Consider the following 19879-nt stretch of genomic DNA (forward strand, 5'->3'; position numbering starts at 1 on the left):
GATGGATGGGTTGAAATCAAAGAAAAGCTTCCTGGAATGTCCTTGTTGTCAGATTTATATGTCGGAAGAAGCTGGAATTCCAGTTTGTCCGCATATCTAGATCTGTTCAAACTTGGGCTCCCGTAACAGAATGAATTCTCTATTGCTTGGTTTTACCAAGTTTAGCAATTTCTAGAATGTGACTAACTGCATAACTGAAAAATGCAAGGGTGATTTAGCACTGAGAATATTTACTACTAATTGCAACTCAGTCATAGAAATTTATGTGCTTCAGTGCAATAGAAATGAGTGCTTTCTGGCTATATGGAATAATTACAAGAATGTTTCTTCCCTTTTTTGTACCATCTCTAGATGGTAAAAGGTGGAGTATCAGAAACAAGAATTGAGAAGCGCATTGTCATTACTGGAGATGCAGATATTGACCATGATGAGGTATGTAAGCTGTTAATACCATGTGCTTTTTGTAGTTCAGTGAGATCTAGGCAGTGTTTCAGAAACCTGAAATAAGAGAAACGTAGAGAAGTCGAATAAGAGGACATAGAAGGACCCTGAGACTGTTAATTGTGGCAAAATAGTTAAGCAGTTGTGTTTTGTGAGTAAGGAGCATTTAGAATATAACTGAAAGAAACCCAGCATTTGTAACTTTGCAGCATAGATCATGTGAATGGATTTCTTATTATTTTTAAAGGGATTGCTTTTTTTGGAAGACACAGTTTATTTAGTGCCGCTTTTGCCATTTGGAAGGAAAAGCATTACTAAAATAATCTTATTTTGATACATTAATCTGGATAGATGGGAGTCTCTACTGTGTTGTGTCAGCAACATCGAATACAGCACTCATTTTGACTGAAAGCTTTGAAATACATTAAAGCATCAGCTGCTTAAATTTAAAAAATAGTTTTTTACTTGTATTTATTGAATTATGTATAACAGAAGTAATTGCTGATCTGTGGAATCTTATGTAAGTACCTTTCACCTCTATCAATACCAAAGCAGTATTTTACGATGTCTCAGAAACTGAGGTTAAAATCACTTCTATTTGCCCAATTAAGAAGGCTGAATTTAAGCAGTACATGGGAAAATAATTGAGAAATTGTAATTATCTATTTTTTGCAGTGATGATTACACAATTTTTTTTGTTTTTCATCTAAGAAACTACAGTAACAAAGTTGATCAACAGTCACTGGGTAATTCAAATAGAAAAGCCTACCTTCTACATAAAGTTGCATTGAATCTAATTCTAACTTTATAAAAGTTAGACAAATCAACATAACAAGATTTAATTTAACTTCTTAATTGTAATATACTGAGAGCTCTCGGGGAATTTAATCTCACATTTTGATTTACCTCCAGAAAGTGGCTCTTGACAACTTGAATCTCTTCTTGAAACTCATAATTAAATGACAGGGCTGTTCATCATCAGGAATGGCTCTTGTTTGCCTTGTCACACGTTCAGTGCACTTCTGACATCTGGAAAGGTCACACGATACTTTTAGTATACCAGACAATTCTCTAAGCCCTTCTTTGTTATAAGTGGGTAGTGAAGTAAAAAAATGAAATTATAAAAAAGGAAGTACAAAATATTATTTCAATCACTGACGTTTAAAGCAGCAGTGAGCAGCTTTTAAGAGATTTAAAGAAATCTCTACCACTTTTTCTTCAGTGGGTGTGGAGCGCTTTAAATGCACAAACTACATGCTGGATGTTTATTCTTTTAGCTTTCTACATCACTAGAACAGTTTTGAACAGGAAAATAGTATTTTATTTTTGAGTTTCAGAATACAAATGCTTGTATTACTTGTAATTTAACAGTTAGAGACTTAAGGTTTTTCATCGTTTATGGTTTGATTATAAATGCTAATTCTTAAATCTCAACAGCCGCTTTCTTTTAAATCCTCATTTTACTACAGAGATTGCACTTGGCATATTGTAAAAGACAAACTAATAAAGAATTTTCAGGATTAATACATCAACAAACATCAGTATTGTACCAATGCACACTGTGTGTTCTTCTGTACCTATTTTCTTAATAGGATTTCAAACTCATTATCATGTAATATATAAGGTGGCTAATGTTGGTGTTTCCAGTCTCTCTTCAGAGTTAGTTATTTCTTCTCCCACTTACCACCTGTGGCTCGGGGAAATTGTCAGTTTTCTAAATTAAGATAATCCTTTTTGTTGCATTATATTTTTCTGGCTCCTTATAGTATATTCAGGGGTTTTCAGTTCTGGTTGATATTAAGGTGAACACTGAGATTACTGTTGTCTCAGAATGCCTTCCAGTTTCTTCTATTTTTTTCTTGTGTTGGGTTCCAACAGTAAATAGCTCTGTGAAATAAGATTTAGATCAGGGGAAGGAACAGAAGGTCCCAGGTGCTCTTTCTCCCGTTCTGCCTCAGAGAGTGCTCTTCTGTGGTTGACTGTAAAGCCTTGTGTAGAACAGAATAGAACAGAACATTTAAGTTGGAAGGGAGTTACAACAATCATCTAGTGCAACTGCCAGCTGTGTATATTGGTACGTCTCTTAAGAAGATAAAATTTCATAAAATGTGGAAGAGCGATTATGAGAGACTTAATAATACTTGCATTTACGCTTCCCTGAGTTAAGCTAGAGAAGGTTCTCTTAAACTAGTAAAAGGAGAAAATGGAGATTCTGGGGCTAAGGAAGAAATTTCTGTTATGACCTTCTTTCAGAGTTTCAGTACCATAATTATATGTTCCAAATTATCTTTCCATTTTACTCTGGAAACAGAAGGGAACTGTTATTTTTCTGAAGTCTTTTTTGTGAAGTCTTTATTTGCTAGATCTGTTGCAGAAGCTCAAAAACTTCTGCGATGTAAGAAAACTTACTGTATCCTGGAATGAGCTAGAAAAGTTACAGAATAACTTTATGGTTATTTGTTACTTCCTGGAAATTTAGGTTAATTTTTAGCATAGTGGATTCTTTCTTCTTTTTTGGTTGTTTTTTTGTGGTTTGGGGGTTGATTGGTTTTGGGTTTTTATTGGGTGTTTGGTTGTGGTTTTTTTTACCCCTGAGCCCTCTGAAGTTCAAGACTTTAAAGTTCTGAACAATTATAACCAAAATTTCCAATACTACTCTCTCATTCTCTTGACCCCACATGAATGTCCTTTTGCTGGTGTTGAGTTACATATTTCGAATACATTTGCAGGCCCTGGCACAGGCAATCAAAGAAGCCAAAGAACAGCACCCTGACATGTCTGTCACAAGAGTGGTGGTGCACAAAGAAACTGAACTTGCTGAGGAAGATGAAAAGTAAAATCAAAAATGCCCTGAAGCAAATACTTCAGGTAAGCTTATGTGTATAATTAATGTAGGAAAATGAAGCATCAGTTTTTTGTTGCATACTGTAATAAAAGGCTTGAAAAAATATGGAGTGTCTTTGATATGTACTGTCACAAAATGGTGAGTTGAAAGAGGTGCTAACAGTAGGCTGTTAGTGTAAGAATGCTTATCTTAAGTCCAATCTGACATTAATTTTAATTGCAAATTTTCCTGTATATGTCTCCCAGTTTTGTCACAGTGCTCTCTTGGCATTTCCTACCATGTTTGGTCAAGTTGTTTATATTGATGTGAGTTTGGGCATTTTCTGCAAAATGTGAAGAATGTGTCACATTTTTGTGTTTACATGTACAATTACAGTCCTTGCCTTAAATCTTGCTTGTTTAGTGGGAAGACTATGTGAAGTTCTCAGTAGCGAAAAGGGCACACTTGGGCATTTTAACTTAATCAGCTAATTCTTGATCCTAAGCACAATGAAATAATTAACCTTTTATCATATTCCCAGGCAAGGAGGTAAATGCACTGCAAACTCAAGTTTTAAAGCCTCTTAGCAGTTGAAAGCGGTATTTGAAGGAATGTCAGTTTCAGGCCCTCATTTCTAGAAATAAAAAAACTAAAAACAAACACACACACACACACACACACACACGCTTTACTTGATGTATTCAATAGATAGATCAGAATGAACACTGAATAAATTTGCTGTTGCACTGGTTATAGGCTTATGTCTTAAAGCTCAATAACTATTCGGATGTATAAAGCTTCAGATTTCTTTTGCTTGTCACACTGATTGATGTCATGAAACTGAAACTTCAGATTTTTCAAACTTGATGGTTTTTTTAACTGTAGATTCATATTGAAGGAAAAGGCTTCATTTGGAATGGTTAATTAACAATGGGAGAGATTAAAAAATAAATAGTTTAAAAAGCAATGTTTCAAGTCTTTGTTGGGAGACATCTTAGTTTCTGCTGATGAGTGTATTTGGCTAAAGAGCAGAGGTGCTACTGGCGCATTTTGAGAGGGAGAACTGGTTTTAGTACAAATTTAAGCTTTTAATATGCATTTTGATCAATGTTAATGTAGGGGGAGAAAAGGTAAAAGAAACACATTTTCTATTTTTTAAAGAAATTAGAGTTGTCATGATTCTTATTTCCTTGGTTCAGTAATTTATACAACGGTGGTTGCAGCCCATGTAAAAAAGACTTCTAGGTCCTGTACAGGCATGCATTCCCTTAGTATCAATGAAGTTTTTTACCAAAGGTAAGATACCTGTCATAAACTTCATCCTGCAGCTTCAGGAGGCTTCTAGATATTATAGAATCATACAACCACAGAATGGTTTGGGTTGGAAGGGACCTTAAAGATCATCTAGTTCCAATACCCCTGCCATGGACAGGGACACCTTCCACTAGACCAGGTTGCTCACAGCCCCATCCAGCCTGGCCTGGAACACTGCCAGGGATGGGGCATCCCACAGCTCCTCTGGGAAACCCCTTCCAGTGCCTCACCAGCCTCACAGTGAAGAATTTCTTCCTAGTTATGGAAGTTTATAAATTACCTTTTAGCCAGTTTCCTCTGAGATTGCTGAGAAACTAATGCTGGAAGTCTTACATCACAGTGGAGCTAAGTTTGAGCTGCCCCCTGAAAAAGTCTTCAGTTTTGGTCAGATTATTGTGTGTTTGAAAGTGGAATGAATAACTTTTGCTTACAACTGTACAAACCAGGAAAACAACATGGATCAATTTTGGAAGTGCTAGGTCAACACTCACCTGGATATTAATAACTAATACTTTTTAAATTTATTTAACATGTAATGTTATAAACTGTAGAAATAACAAAGGGGAGATTGTTTATGAGGGTGGATTGAGGAAATGTAACGAAAATTAGGGACTCTGCACAAATCTCAGTATGTTTTTTCACTGTACCTTTATTTCACTGTTCCATTGGATTTGTTTTGTAGCTTTGTTGCTTAGTGACACTGAAAATGGGTATAGCATATATGCTTCAGCTTTGTTTTTAAATCACAAAAGAGGACATGGAATTCTACTGAATTGTGAGGTAGGGAAGCGTGGATGAGTCCTTACATCGCATAAATGCTCCAGAAGGGCTTGGAAAGATCCACATCTCTTTTGAGAGAGCTTTTAGTTTGTAGCAAGGAGAATGCCTGCGGTTTCAGTAATTTCTCTGGTCCCTTGGTACACAACAACGTTAAACACGTACGCTCAAACCATCCTTCTTGTATTTTCAGCATTTACATAGCAGAATCTAGGGCAGAAAGATACACTGTGACAGCAGAACAGATCATTTTGATTTGCAAGGATTTGCTATTATAATATGCGCTACCATCACATTTTTCATTTATTATTAATCAGTATGAATTTAAAGGACTTGGGAGCAGGGATTGCCTCTTCTGTTATATTTGTGCAGAGTGTGCCAGTTTCTTCATGCTACCTTAATCCAGAAAAATATCTTTCAAATTGATCTTCAACATAATCTATCCCATATATTTAATTCCATCTTTCATAAAGGGACTGTGTCATGGGAGGAAGAAACAATCTTAGCAGGTTTGCACCACATTTCTGTATTAGTGACCAGCTGTAAAGTTGATTCTGTTCCTTCATCAAATGTTTAACTATGTAAAGATTTTATTCAGAAAAAACAATCAAATAATTCTGCTGAGGGTGTTTTTTCTGAGAAATATGTAGGTTGTGGAATGTTGTTTGCAATATATCGGAGTGTCAGATGTTATGTGAGTTTGCCGATTGCTTTATAGCTCTTGGTCTGAAATGCTTGTGAGAGAGTTAAAGAGGACTAATATGAAGGCATTTCACCACGCTGCTCTTGTATTTGAGATCTGGTGACTTTGATAATGCCTTATAGTTAAACGTGAAGGAAAAAGTTTAGCTGTCTATACACGGGCCACCTGAAGTGCCTTGAATATCTGTCTGCAGCTTGGACCATCAAAGGCAGGGGTCCTCAAACTACGGCCCAAGGGCTGGATACGGCCCCCCAGGGTCCTCAATCCGGCCCCCGGGATTTACAGACCCCCCTGCCCCCCCCGCCGGGGGTTGGGGGGGGAAACCAAGCAGCCGCAGATGGCTGCCTGCCACTGCATCCGCGCGCCGGCCCCCTGGTTAAACAGTTTGAGGACCCCTGATCAAGGGCCCTATGCCCTCCTGTATCAGTGAGGGGCAGGTGGGACTGCAGAAACAGCTCTAGGCAGTTGTGTCTGGGCAATGGATTCATGCCATGGATTTTGATTAGTTGTTTCTAAGGTGATGAAAGCTCTGCCCTGATGACTATGGTAGCATTGTTTTTGCAGACTTTTTTTCTCTAAATTAAAGTGAGACACATTACACTCTGATTCTGAAGGATTAATTGAACAATTGAACTTATTTTTTTATTTATGCACTAGATTGTGGATTAAAATTTTCAGTAAACTGTGCAAGAGTTGACTTTTAAAATACAGTGATAATTTTGGGGAGGGAATAAATACACTAAAACAAGGAAAACACTGACAGAAACTGAATTACTATTTACCTCGTGATCGAAGGGGGCTTCAGTTAATGGAACATGTTTTTAGGAAATAACCTTCCCCCAAAATACCTATATGGAAAAAAAGACTTCTTGACTCTGATGTGACAGTCACATAGTATCCATTATGAAAGCTTATGTAATCTTCCCCCTCCTTTTTCTTCCAGAAGTAAAAATGATACTGACCGTGATCGTGACCATGAAGAACTGTAATCATTCCAAGTCATCACTACTTTACCGAATTCACCAAGACTAGCAATGATGACCAGATGTTCAAGACTTACATGCCAATACCAAACTCCATTTTAACATCTTTGGTCTATATTCCCTTACAATCTTTCTTGTTTATTTTTATAACCACTTCTTAACAATCTTAGATATTTTTTTTTTTTACATGAAGTTTTAGAGGGTGTGATCTTCTTTTGCACAAATACTTGTACTTCTGAAGCTGATTCTTAATTGTATGAAAGTGGACAAAAAAAGTCTGGAAAGTATTGTTCACTGGAACTGGTGGTAATTGTGCAGAAAGGGAGATCTTTACTAATTTAGATATAGTTTTTTCAAAATATCTCAAGTGAAATCTCTTACAGGAGTAATTTACAGATTATTTTTTTTCAGATTATTCAGGTAAATATATGGTATCACATAACAAAGATTTTTATAAATATACAACATTTCCTAAAATTTGAAAAAATATATTTCTTTGGATACATTTTATACTGATATCTCTGTAACTCTTTCTGTTCTAAGGGTCTCCTCTCTGTGGAGCAGAGATGGTGTAGCAGTCTATAGAGGAGAAGGAGTTGCAGACACATTTCTTCTGACTGAGCACTGTGTTCTTTATGCACTTTGGTGCCAATGCTCAACTTTTTGCAGACGTTTTGCTGTCTGCAGCATTCCAGATAAGGAAAGAAGGAAGAACAAAATGTCTTTCTCGTCTTCCAACAAGAGATGATCTAGGCAGCTTAAAACCTTAGTGCTTTTTTTCTTACTGTGTCCCAACTTCAACACTTCCATAATTTGAACACATGTAGGATGCTTGCTTTCTATTAAACCTCACTGTCTCCATGTTAAAACTGACTTTTCTGTTATTGAGAAGGTATATGTTTCAGATGCTTCATCTAATGGTTATCGCAGGTTTTTAGGATACTGAGTGAAAGTGTTCAATGGACTCCATTCATGAAGTAATAAGACAGTACCATCATTTGAGACTGCCATTGAAAAAACCTGTTAATTATTTTGGATTTTATTTTTATTTTGTTCTCACGGGGGGGTTGTATGTTTGTGGGGGTTTTTTTGCTGTCAACTCTGTGTATAGTTAAAAAGCCAAATTAGATTTATAGCAGCTTGAAGTTGTATTAAGTGATATTTTGCTTTCTGTAATTCTGTTATAAAATAAAGTTGTTTATTCTCTGTATGACTTTTGGCACTCAGACATGAACTTGGAAGATACTTAAAGTGAGCAAATCACTTATGAGAAGTGCAGTTCTAGAGGCCACAGGACCTTGAAAAGCAGGGATTAATACAAGTAGTCTCCAGGGTTACCAGAAGGGTGGCCCAATTGCCTGGCTCCTAATACTGATACTAAAGTATCAGTGTTTTTTAGACATCTTCCAAAGCATCCTGGTTCAGAGAGCAAATCTTCAGATGCCAAAATAGACAAGATTTGGACAGCACAGCGCAAGTTAAAATGCCCCTCAGTCTGGAAGTAGTCATGGAGTTAGGATGTGCTATGGTCTTCAAGTAACAGAACAAATCACGACGTTCTTTTTCACTTCTGAGTGATATATTTTTGGTGCTATTCTCAGTTTAGATTGCTGCCATCTGTCAGCATGCTTGCTTAACAGAAATTCATATTAGTTTCGGCTTCATAGAATTTGGGTAACACAAGACAACAGTAACCAAGATACTGATTTCTGTGTGCATATAGGCATTCTCAACTCCATCCCGTGTTACCCAGAAAAATACCAGATAAAAATCTTACTTGCTTATCTTCAAAACCAGAGACATTCTGCCTTTCAAAAGGGGATAGAGGACCTCACCCAGCTTAATAACTTAAGAACACTGCCACAACACTGTGCATGAGTAAGGAGGTTGTCAAGGAAGCGGCAAGTTTGGGATATGTTAGTGGAGGTCAAAATAGAGGTACGTGCATTTAGGGAGATGTCTTAATAGGTATTTCATGCAAAAGTGTGTAAGAAGCAGCTCTATGAAATCTTTTAGGTATTTCTGATATGGGTGTAGTATTAGTTGCAGAACTTGTTTGATGGGGTGGGGGAAAGAGTGTTGCTTCAATTCCTTACTGATTTGGATGTTTCTGATATGTTAGACACTAGATCAATATTGGGTTTTATTGCAATTGTATTTAATTCTAAAAACTGCAAATATAATGTTCTTGAAAATAATATTACTTCTGCTGAGAGCTGTATTTCTTCAAATACTAGTCAGAACCTTTTGTCAGGGAAAAATTAATAGTGCTTTCAGGTTAGCATAGCTTGTGCATAACTATCACTTCCATTGATTACACATGTGCTAATTAAACAAACATTGTCATGCAGAAAAACATAAGCCCTAAGTGTGATCAGTCCTAAAACCAGGCAAGTTTTTACAGATTCTGGTTGTATGTAATTATTCAAACGTTCTGTAATATTGTGCAATTCTGATGAGTTTTCATTGTTACTTTTTTTTTTTTACATTATGTATCTGTAACAAAAACTGCAACATGCAGCAGTTGTTCTCAAGGCACTTCACAAGCTGGCTTTATAATAAATAGGCAATTTCAAATACAATTACAATCTCATTTAATAAGAAGATATTCCAGTAATTAATTCTGCTTAAATGATTAGAAAAGTGAGTGATGTGGATCCTACACAAAAATACTTAATACGTCTTTCTTTTTAATCATGATTACCTAAGGATTCATAATAATGTTGGAATTGTTTTACAGATTGTTTCCTAGATTAAGGTTTCATAAAGGACAAAAAAGCAACTCTGGTGACAGACTTAAAAAAAAAAAAAAATTCTTTTTCAAAGTAATGAGCAACTACAATGCAAAATGTTTCTTGAAGTATTCTATTTGACGACTCAGGCTAAGTGGCAGCTTTTGGTTTGGCCACAGTAGAACTGAAATAGATGGAATAAAATAAACGAAATACTATGACAGAGGTCAGAGTTTGAGAGATTTAATAGTGACCAGAACAACAACTAACTGTACCCTTGGCCAGGATGCAGTGGAAGCTTTCTTGCTTTTGGGCACGTTAACCATGGAAGTGGGCCTCTTGGAGCAGTTGGTATCCTGCACTGGTTAACCTGACTATACTTCTGGAAGGTTTGAAACTATTTTGACTTTCAGGCTGCTCAGTTGTTTGGGGTTTTTATATACTGCACTTGGGTTAGTGATATTAGTATGAATTACAAGCATTAGAAATACTGCTGGTACCTGTAAGTGTTAAATTACTCTGGCATGAAGCAAATCCTACAAGCGTTTTTGGAGGTAAGTATCTATGAGTGGCCATAGTGGGCCAGGCTCAGTGACTAACGCTCCCAGATTCATGCCTCTGAAGCCACTGGTAGTTGCCTAGAGGGGTGTGCAAGAATAAGTGCTGTCTGGAAAGTAGTACTTGCCCAAATATTCTTCCAGTTTTCAGCAATTTTCAAAGACGTACTGATCTATCAGTCTTTCATATTTATTGGCCTCTGTGGATTTTTGGCTAACTCCTTTTTAAAAAATCCATCTGGCAGGCATTTTCACTATTCCATGTGTCTTAAGGAAAAAACACCTTTCTTTTCTTTTACCTGCGTCTGCAAGCTTCATTTGATAGCACCAGTGCAGATATTAGAAGAGACCTAACAGTAATTCTCTTAAGTCATTCCCCAGCCAAAAGCTGTTCCACAATTCTTTATCATTCTTATCATCTTTCTCTGCACCTTTCCTACTTAAGTGTTGAGACTTTATATTCTGTTCTGGAAAGTGAGAAGGAAGCAATCATAGATAGGCAGGAAGGTTTTAAACAGGTTTCCTGGTTGTAGATGGATTGGAACCCTGGCTTGGTATTATTTATTGCTGGTGACAGGAAGACAGATGACTCCTTAGTGATAACAATAATTGAAGACAAGTTATTTCCTTGCAATCACTGTTTTCATATATATTTAGAAAGAGTTTTTAAAATTTATCTAGACAAAGGCTTAGTTCTATGGTGTTATTTAAATATATATTTTTTGCTTTGTGAAGGAATTATGCAAGATACCATGGTATAATTCATGCTAATGGCATGAAAACAGAGGTATTCCTTGACATTATTCATTAACAGAACTGAAAACAGCAAGGCCTGAGGGTTTTCATTACCTGTTACTGAGTCTTGAACATCAGATCCTCCTACATCTTGGCAAGTACGGCTCAGTAAGTAGTTGCGTGAAAGGCATCCAGAGTATCTATATAGTGTCGTCTTTGGAATCCATACCACCATTTTACAGTAAAGTGCTGTTAAAGAATGGTATCACCTTTCAACATTTTAAATCTCTCTATTCTCAGTCATTTTGTGAAATCAACAAAATCAGTTTTATGCTGTGGTAAGCCTTGCTGAACTTCAGTTCTCTATCTTTACATGTGGCCCAGGCCAATCTTTTCTTGGGTGGTGGTGCAATGGGTGTTTGGAACTGAGGGGGGAGGATGTCAGAAGGTGTTACAATTCTGACAGTATCCAAGATCACCACTTTTCTGTTGGCAGCACTTCCTTAAATGTAAAAAGTCAAATCTCTGCAGCAGCTATCTAACTTCCCTGCAAAGGATTGTGTAGATTGTAGTTAATAAAAGAAGAGGAAAGAATATATTACAGAAAGTATTTAGAAGTTTTCTTAAAAGATATCAATATCACAGAAGTTCATGTACTCAGGTAACGGTGTGGCTGAAGAACACACACTTTCTCTTCAAAGCTGCTGGTCTATTTAGAAAGCAAAAATTTGTTCTCTAAGAAATATGTGGGAAAACATGAACTGTTCCATAGCACAGGATACCAGATCATTTGGCAGTCAGTCCTGTGTGTTGCAAGGTTCTATACCAGCTGCTTCTGAGGAAGCTGTTGGACACTTACACAGCAAATGATGAAATAACCTACCTCTGGCGAGGTACGGAGCAGAGTCGTGGCAGGAAGCCAGTAGGTCAGGCTCACTGATTCTGTACGACGTTTTTTCTAGGCTGGGCAGCTGTAAGCAGGGTTGGATCATTAAAATCAAACTTTCAGATCTCTTTCCTTAGATACCATGTTATACCTGGCTTTAACTTTTGGATCTCTACTGTCTGCGGTGGTTTTGATCTTTAACATCACAGCCTACAGGAACATTGACATTGAAGAAACTGTGTAACCAGAAGAACAGAACTTTATGTCTGTTAATAATAGCTACATGAGACCATTTTTCTTAACAATCTTCATGTGTTACATCTTGGTGTGTCAGTCGCTGTGTCACGTAAGTATTCATAAATACACTTCTGACACTGCATAATAACTGTCTTATTATTTTTTCAGTAAACCTTGAATTCTTTATATAATGGCATAGATCTAAGCTTAGAAGCATTAAAAATGAAACAAAGCATCACATTCTTTCCCATCATCACTGCTTTCATGGGATCATAATGGATCTTTCAATGAGAGCAGCTGTATTTTGTTTGCTTAGTGCCAGCGCTTAGAGTAGAAAAACAGAGTTGAGTAGAGGTAGGAGCAGGCCAATATTAAGACCTTTTGAGACTTTACAGTTAGCTCTGGCTGTACTAGATGTAAAGAAAGTGTGTACTGCTTTGGACTGTGCTGTACTAGGCGTGCCAGGCAATGTAGAAGCCCAGGTATGACAGGAGCTCGGGGAGCAGGGGCTCCCCAGTGTCCCGAGTAGCCACTCAGCAGCCGGGTGGCAGGGAGCTGTGGTGAGTGCCAACCTGAGAGCTGCCTCTGGAGTGCTTCATTCCTTTTGCTGTCTGAAACACATCAGGCTTGTTGCTAGTCAAATGACATTTCTGGTGTGCAGTTGAAGAGCTAAAGGACTGCACGCTTTTCTCTTACTGGGAAGAACAAGTTTATATGAAGTAAAATCAGAAGTGTTTTCAGCCTTTTGATTGCAAAATATTGGAAAAGCACTTCTGGCACCATTGCAGATGGGACATCCTGAAACACACAGAGAACACGTTAATGGGCATCTGGCGTGAATTGCCAGCTGGAGGCAGAGAGCCCTGCAATTGATCTGCAAATTGCCCTGCCAGCTGGCTGAGATAAACTTGTTTTTACTATCTTTGCTCGTCTGGGTTTTGCTGTGGTTCTCTTACAGCAAACCTTTGAAGTCAAAGTCCGCATGTATATCTTGTATTTAGCTTTTGCTGTTTATGTTAGTGCTGAGATTTCTAATCCCTGGCTTTTCCCACTCAGCACCTTCTGCTGATTTCAAATGGAACTACAAAGTACTTTGCAGTTTCAGGCATAGGTAATTCTTTTGGGAACCTAAATAGAGACTACTAGATCTAATTAGAGGTATTTGCATTTAAACATCCTAACCTTTACTTTTATTATACAAGTGTAGAGGCAGCTCTTTCCAGGTAACAAACAACTGGCTCTTCACCTCTTCAGTACAATGTATTATTCTATGTGATTTGCATAAATGTAAACCACTGTGATGAATCACCTATTTTTAAAAATCGGATAGTATTAAAATGTGAGAGAGGACTGTTACATATAGTAAAGGTACTTGCTGGTTTGACTCCTGTTTTCCTCTCATAGATTTTGATAAATTACAGTGTTCCTTAAACCTGTGGTCATGGCCTTATTTGTGTTTTATAAAATGATTCAAAAGAGTTCTTAAAAGTCTATGAGAACTGAAATTTTGCAAAACCACACATAATCTCAGACAAGGCATTATCCACTCTGTTCTTGCAGGGTGGGTAATGACAAACAGCTATAATGAAAGGTAATTGCAGACAGCAATTGCTGGCAGTTAGGGACAGTTAATATCGGGGACAGCAATGATAGTCACTTCTCATTCTTCCTCAGTTTGGGTTTAACCTTGAGAGCCAGAAACAGAGAAGCCAAAAGGCAATAATACTTTCAAACAGTTTGAGTTGCTTTTTTGTAGGCCATCTGCCACAGCCAATCTGAGATGAACTAAAAATTGTACATCTACAGCTAATGGGGGCAGGTGTGTGTGTGTGTAGATTTTTTTAATGTGTGACAAATGACACACAAAAAAAAGAAAACTCCATACTTATGTTTTTTTTTTTTATTTGAAAAATGATCCATTTGTCCTATAAACTAGAATAATAACTGGTTTACAGAATACTGACAATCTTTTCATGGTTTCAAAATTTGACATGGTCAAGTCAGCAGAGAAGTCCTTTTGTTTCCCATCACTCTTATATTTTGCTTCCAAATTCTGTGGAAAGCATACTTTACAAAACCTATAATATTTCCCAAAGTATACAAGCAAATAAAAAAGGCAGTTTCCCTTCACCGCCCTTCTCAATTTCCTAGATGTCAGTGCTCAATATGAATTTGCTGTTTATGCATCTTCAATTTAGTAAGACTGCCTGCCTTGTATACACCAGCTCAGCTCTCTCAGGAGCTTGTCGTATAGCTTTCTTCTCTAGGCTAGGGGAGGGCTAGTGAGCAAAGTGCTTTCCCTCCCCACAAATCCTGTGTCATGTAAGGGAACTAATCCAGTATGTTGCAGGAGGTCTCTGGTGTCCGATGAGTTGCATAAAGTACGGCTTACTTGGCCTCATGTGAGAAAGTCAGACTGTTACAAGACCTTTTTGAAGGCAGCAGCTGTTTCATTTGTATGGCACAGAACTAATTTCTTCTCTTTGTTTTGCTTTTCTCTGTGGTATTTACCTACAGGTGGTGATTTTTAAATCTGCAGAGCTGAGTACTGGCTTTAAGTTTGCTTCCTGAGACACGAGACTCCCTTAAATGTCCTTTGGTTCTTGCATTTGTTCTCTTTTTGTCCAGATCTCCTGGGTTGCTGCCACCGGCCATGGTAATTCAGGAGGACATTGCCAGGGTCTTGTGCCTTGGCCAGTTCCTCATTAACTGAAAAATAGACCAAACAACACAAAAATCCATAAGAACATGCTCATTTCCTGTGGTGAATTTTCACAAAGAAAAAGAGCTGGCATATATTAGTAAGAACTAATCTTACTAAATTGAAGGTGCCTCAACAGCACGTTAGTATCAGTTTGCCCACGTTCCTAGGAGAAAGTCTTCCGAGTGTGAGATGGGGACTGTGCCCGTGCCCAGCGAAGTACTGACACAAACTATTGACGTCAACAGAAATACTCTATTCTCATTTTCCTCCACCAGCTTTCAATCAGAATAAAATCCTTAAACAAAAGCAAGGAGAGCAGTTAGCTTGTACTTGAAAATAATAATAAAAAATAAAAATAAAAAAGAAGCCCAGTTAGAATAAAACAGTTTGTCACAGGGTATTAGCTTCCCTTGTCATCATTAGCTGTTCAGGAGAAATGTGTGCTGTTTTGTTTATTTGGTTTAGTTTTGTTTTTAAGGAATCTTGAAGGGCTGATACTAAAATGAGTTTTGATATATTTACATGGAGTCTCGATGCACAGAGGAAAATCAAATTCTTATTTGACGATGAAAGAAAGCAGCCTTGCTTTTAGTAATGCAAATTTGATATTTATTTTTAAAAATTTTTTTAAAAGACATCTAAGGAAATAGGCACCTAAAGCCTGCTGAATTGCTGAGTTCTGTCAGAGGGAAGGTTGGTGTTTAAAGGAGTCTGTTCTCAGACTCCTTTCTCTTAGTTGCTTTGCTCACCTGATGGTCAAGCTGAAGCTGTCTCTGCTTGCCTGTACAGGGAGAGCTGCTCAGGATTTGTGTTAGTTGGCTGGAGGCCTAAGTGCTAGGCTGGACTGTAGCAGTTTCAGATCAAGCAAAAGAAGGGCTTGGAGGGAGAGCTGGGACTGTGATGCCCAAAGTATTAAACAGACAGAAATTCATCTCACATCCTCTTGAGAGTTCCAGCCAAAACACCTGTGATCTGCAGACTGAGAATCTCCTTCCCTGAGGCACTAAACAGCCAGATGAGTCCCTGCAAGCATCCTTCTTAGTTATGAGAAGCACAGAAGAAATATTTGTTTTGCAAATTAGTCTGCCAACTACTTCATTCACCTCTCTTAGAGCCTTGATTGCTAATCTCAGAAAATTTAGGAAATCGTTACTTACACTTCACTATAAATCAAAGCTAAAAATTCCACGCTTTAAGAGAAGCAGTATTTAGCATCTTGTTCTGCAGATTATTTACAGGCCTGCAAAAAGCACAGCTAAGGAGGAGATGGGCACTGCAGAAGGGAGCAGGCCAGTTTGTTTCAGCAGTTGATCCTGCAGGAGGAATGCCAACATCTGTGGTTTTTTTCAGGTGGGCTCTTTTGGCTTAATGAAATTACTGTCTGAGCCCCAGCAAAATACCTGATCTGATGGGATCTGTAACCCACCTGCTTTTCCTGCTTTGCTTGATCCTAGCTGGAATAGGAAAGGAAGAGCATTGCCAGGTAAGAATGAGTTCAGTAGCATCTTAGTATTATTTTGTAATAAACTAATGGTCTAAGTACCACATGATTATTTCCTGAAAGGGAAAATCCCTGCTTCTATCCAAAGTCTAGTGCAATAATTTCATTAGTTTCCATTTCAACTGTTTTCAAGAGAGCGCTCTCAGTACTCTAGCCTTCCTGTCCTCTCACAGATACTGAATTGTACAATGCTTTGGCACCACACTGTTTTTTGGTGGTTGTTTATTAGTGTGTGAAAAACTGTCACCACCTTGCCTTAAGGATAATTTATAACTGAAGGCAGAGCTGGGTTAGGCATGCGGAACAGGCTTCCCTCGCTGATTAATTCAGCATCTAGAAGCATCTTGAACAGGAAATGTTTGAGTTTTAGCAGCCTGAAGGTAACTTGTGGTGTACACTTGTAAGGAAACAAACACCCTCTCTGTCAAAGCCTCGGGTCTAAATGTCTGGATGTTATACAAAATAGCAAGTGAACTCATTCTATGTTTCTGGGTATGTGTGGCTTTTCTTACTTTTAGAACTGTGTTAAGTTGGCCAGTTTTCAGGATTTCAGAAGACTGCAGGATACAGCAAACTTAACGAATGTACACATTGCAGTGCTTGATCTGGCATCTAGGTATCCAGGTAAGGGTTCTTCCTTAGCCTCGCACCGGGGTGGGAAAACCCAGCCTTCTGCTGTTGGGCTGTGCACCTCGGGCCAGCTTGGGGTGAGCTCTGCCACCTGCTGAGCCCTGTGGTCAGGACTGTCCTGCCTGCCCCAGCCAAGTGTCTGCTTTTGACATCATGGGTGAGCTGCTGGAGCTGAAACCTGTAGTGTGTGCATTGTGGACCATTGTCCCAGACGGTCCTCACCAAGCTGTACCGAGAAGCATCTGAAGTTTACACAGGAAATCCAGGATGTCATCTTAGCTCCCCCAACACTCCCTGTGGAGAAGAGGTTCAAAAGGCAGCTAATTTGAGGAACAAGCTTAGCCCAGCATCTGTTTAAAATGTGTTTTGGAAGGGCTGAGGAAAAGAAAGGCCAAGGACTCTCAATGTGCACCAGGGCTGGCCTTGGCAGCTGGGAGCCTAAAACAACAGCAGAGCACGTGTGAATCTCCTGCTGCAGCTGGCACCCAAACATGGAAGGCATGAAGATCATCCCATTAAAACTGGATGGTCTGACATACAGGGGTTTCTCCTCTAAAGGAAACTCCCTTTTGTTACAGTTGTATCCCAGTGTCTTCTCTGGGCAGCACCAGTCAGGGTCTGCGAGCATCCTCAGTTTGCAGTACCCCAGTGCATTGCACTCACCGTGCATTTAGTTAGGTGGAGGCGTTGCTTGTTTTGGTATTACTCTGAAGACAGATTTTTGAAGTGAGCATAAATTGCTTTTAAAGTAGAAAAGGCAACACGACAAATGTACATTTAGGTACAAAGTAAAAGCAAACACATACCTTTGAAAGAACACAGACATGTACTCAATAAGCAACTGCTTATAGGGTGTAACCGCTGTTACCTGTCTCACCGAAGACTTGCACAGTAAAAGCACAGAAGAAAATGATCCATACTTTAACTACCCTATTCTTTTTCTCCATCTTAGTTGCCCCTTCTATAATGTAGTATAGTAAAATATTCCATAGTGTGGTATGTAAAACTATGGAGTTTTAAGTGAGGGTTCAATCCAAGTTCTAAACAAATTCCTCTAACATTTTTCAAATTGAAAATGGTCTAAAATGTAGTGCAACTTCATAAAATTGTTTATGGTTATAGTTCTCTTCAGTTTACTTACTGATACAAGCCTAGCAGTAGCCTGTGGAATGAGAATTTTTGCCTGCCTACCCACTCATTGCCCCCACATCCTGACTCACCTTCTAATAGTTTGATCCTGAAGTAGGCAATTAGCAGCAGCAGGAGTAAAGTCACGGGCATAAAGATCCAAGCAAAGATAATGTAGCCAGGCAGCTCCCTCACAAACACCGAAAAGATGTAACTCATGCTCATTTTCCTCAGCAACAACCGTGCTAAGCAAGATCCTTAAGATCTCCAAGTGTGGATCTTACTTACCCTGCTTTCTTCCTTTTTCCCCCTGTGTCCACGTTCTGCCCTTTGCTCAGACCGTTATCTCTTTTTGGACTTTGGTTTGTTTGTGTAGGCCTGTGATTCCCAGTAGGACTGGAGTTCACTTGCAAAGTTACTCAACCACAAAGTTTAAAAGTGTATATTGAAGTAATGTAGGACTTTGAAACCTTTGGGTATGCTGGGCCGGGCAGGGCTCAATACACATAAGGCTGCTGCCTTAAGAGCAATATGGGTTCTGTCATCTGCTAATGTTGTACAGGCCATTCTGAACAATAAGCATCCTCCTCCTAGATACATTATTAATTTTACAGTAGACCTCACATGCTCTCTGAGGGTCAAGACCCTGTTACACATACCACACAGGCACACGTGGTCTCTGCTCTGAAGAATTTTCAGACCAGACCGTTGAGGCAAGCAGCAAGTGACCGAGTGGCTGCTGTACCAACAGCAGTTTTTCCTAAGAGCAGCTGCGGAACAGTGACATTCAGGAAGGTTTCTTTTTTTAGCAAAGTTGAAAATATGTGGTCTGGGGGGGGGGGGGGGGGGGGCAAGATGTGCCAAAGAATTCAAGAATCCTTTAAACATTCAAATAACTGGGCTTGAGGTGTTCAGTATTTTCAGTTTTTCCCACCTGGCCACCAGCCTATGGCAGAACTGAGTCTAGGAAGCACTGAACGGTTTGAAAAGACGATTAGTCATTTTATAGCCCTCCCCTCCACCTTCAGGTTTGTAAAAACATCTGGTCAGTAGACCTGACACCTCCGAAGTGCTATTGCATGCAGGCTGCATTGACTTCACTTGGGGGCAATGCAGAATCTCACTGTTTGACCTGCCCGTGTACTTGTGTTCCAGCAGAGACATGCTTCAGGTTGTTGGAGATCAGGTTAGTCTACCTGAACGTTCAGTCTTTGGCTTATCAAATCTGATGCCTAATGAAGGCCTCAGGTTACATTAGGCGTTGTGGCTTTGTGGCTCCATCAGCTCGTTATGACACGAAAAAGAAAATCTGGCTCATTTAATGTGCATTTGAGAGATGGTAAGGATTTTTTCTTAATACCTACCAAGCTGAACAAAAATCTGAAAGCTTGAGCTTTCACCTCAAGGTGAAAACAACCATTTTGAGAGCAGTTCTGTCTGAGCATCTAGAAAGGATGTACAAGATTTGTTTGACTAATTGGTAGGTGGGTAGGCTGGAGCTAATGGGAAACACAGTAGATTTGAGGATTTTCAGGGCAAAGAGATATTTCTGTGTTCACCTTGTTTGCCTTTTGAATACAGTAGGTGAAGAAAACAACTTCACCTAACAATTATTTTAAGTTTGTAATTTTTTTGGAATGGTAACATATTTGAGAACCTCCCTTTGTGACAAATGATGGAGAATATCAGGTTTGCAGACAAATTCCCGGTTTTGTTAATCACCTGCT

General features: G+C 38.7%; 2 protein-coding genes and 1 long non-coding RNA gene across 26 annotated transcripts in view; 1 reads left to right on the forward strand and 2 right to left on the reverse strand.

Annotated features, from left to right (window-relative positions):
• Positions 1-8252, forward strand: part of EPB41L2 (erythrocyte membrane protein band 4.1 like 2) — a 123750-nt gene extending 115498 nt beyond the window's left edge. For all 21 annotated transcript variants that reach the window (XM_056342723.1, XM_056342739.1, XM_056342729.1 and 18 more), the window contains 3 exons: positions 352-432; positions 3171-3309; positions 7003-8252. In XM_056342723.1, the coding sequence (XP_056198698.1) occupies positions 352-432; positions 3171-3278 (189 nt within the window). In that variant the 3' untranslated portion in view covers positions 3279-3309; positions 7003-8252. The remainder of the gene's footprint in view (positions 1-351; positions 433-3170; positions 3310-7002) is intronic.
• Positions 423-18608, reverse strand: LOC130151069 (uncharacterized). Of its 3 annotated transcripts, XR_008822495.1 has the most exons (6): positions 18441-18608; positions 11950-12037; positions 11181-11315; positions 5386-5566; positions 1348-2429; positions 423-498 (listed from the first exon to the last, which is right to left on the reverse strand). It is a non-coding gene; the product is annotated as an uncharacterized LOC130151069 (long non-coding RNA). The 3 variants fall into 3 exon arrangements; XR_008822493.1 differs by having other exon boundaries at positions 440-2429; XR_008822494.1 differs by lacking the exon at positions 5386-5566 and having other exon boundaries at positions 440-2429.
• On the reverse strand, positions 14075-18473 carry SMLR1 (small leucine rich protein 1). Of its 2 annotated transcripts, XM_056342745.1 has the most exons (3): positions 18245-18473; positions 17247-17318; positions 14075-14898 (listed from the first exon to the last, which is right to left on the reverse strand). In XM_056342745.1, the coding sequence occupies exons 1-3, from the start codon at positions 18375-18377 to the stop codon at positions 14744-14746; spliced, it is 360 nt and encodes a 119-aa protein (XP_056198720.1). In that variant the 5' UTR covers positions 18378-18473; the 3' UTR covers positions 14075-14743. The 2 variants fall into 2 exon arrangements, with proteins under 2 accessions (XP_056198720.1, XP_056198721.1); XM_056342746.1 differs by lacking the exon at positions 17247-17318 and having other exon boundaries at positions 18245-18466.
• Positions 18609-19879: the final 1271 nt, after the last annotated feature.

This window comes from Falco biarmicus, chromosome 6, assembly GCF_023638135.1.
Source record: "Falco biarmicus isolate bFalBia1 chromosome 6, bFalBia1.pri, whole genome shotgun sequence".
Taxonomy (NCBI): Eukaryota; Metazoa; Chordata; class Aves; order Falconiformes; family Falconidae; genus Falco; species Falco biarmicus.

Bases quoted from the DNA above. Each gene is read 5' to 3' on its own strand.
- SMLR1 (XM_056342745.1), bottom strand. From the start codon at position 18,377: ATGAGCATGAGTTACATCTTTTCGGTGTTTGTGAGGGAGCTGCCTGGC. The intron at 17,319-18,244 runs GTGAGTCAGGAT...TCTTCTCCACAG, and splicing joins CAGGATCAAACTATTAGAAG to GGAGTGTTGGGGGAGCTAAG. The intron at 14,899-17,246 runs GTGAGGACCGTC...TCTATTTTTCAG, and splicing joins ATGCTTCTCGGTACAGCTTG to TTAATGAGGAACTGGCCAAG.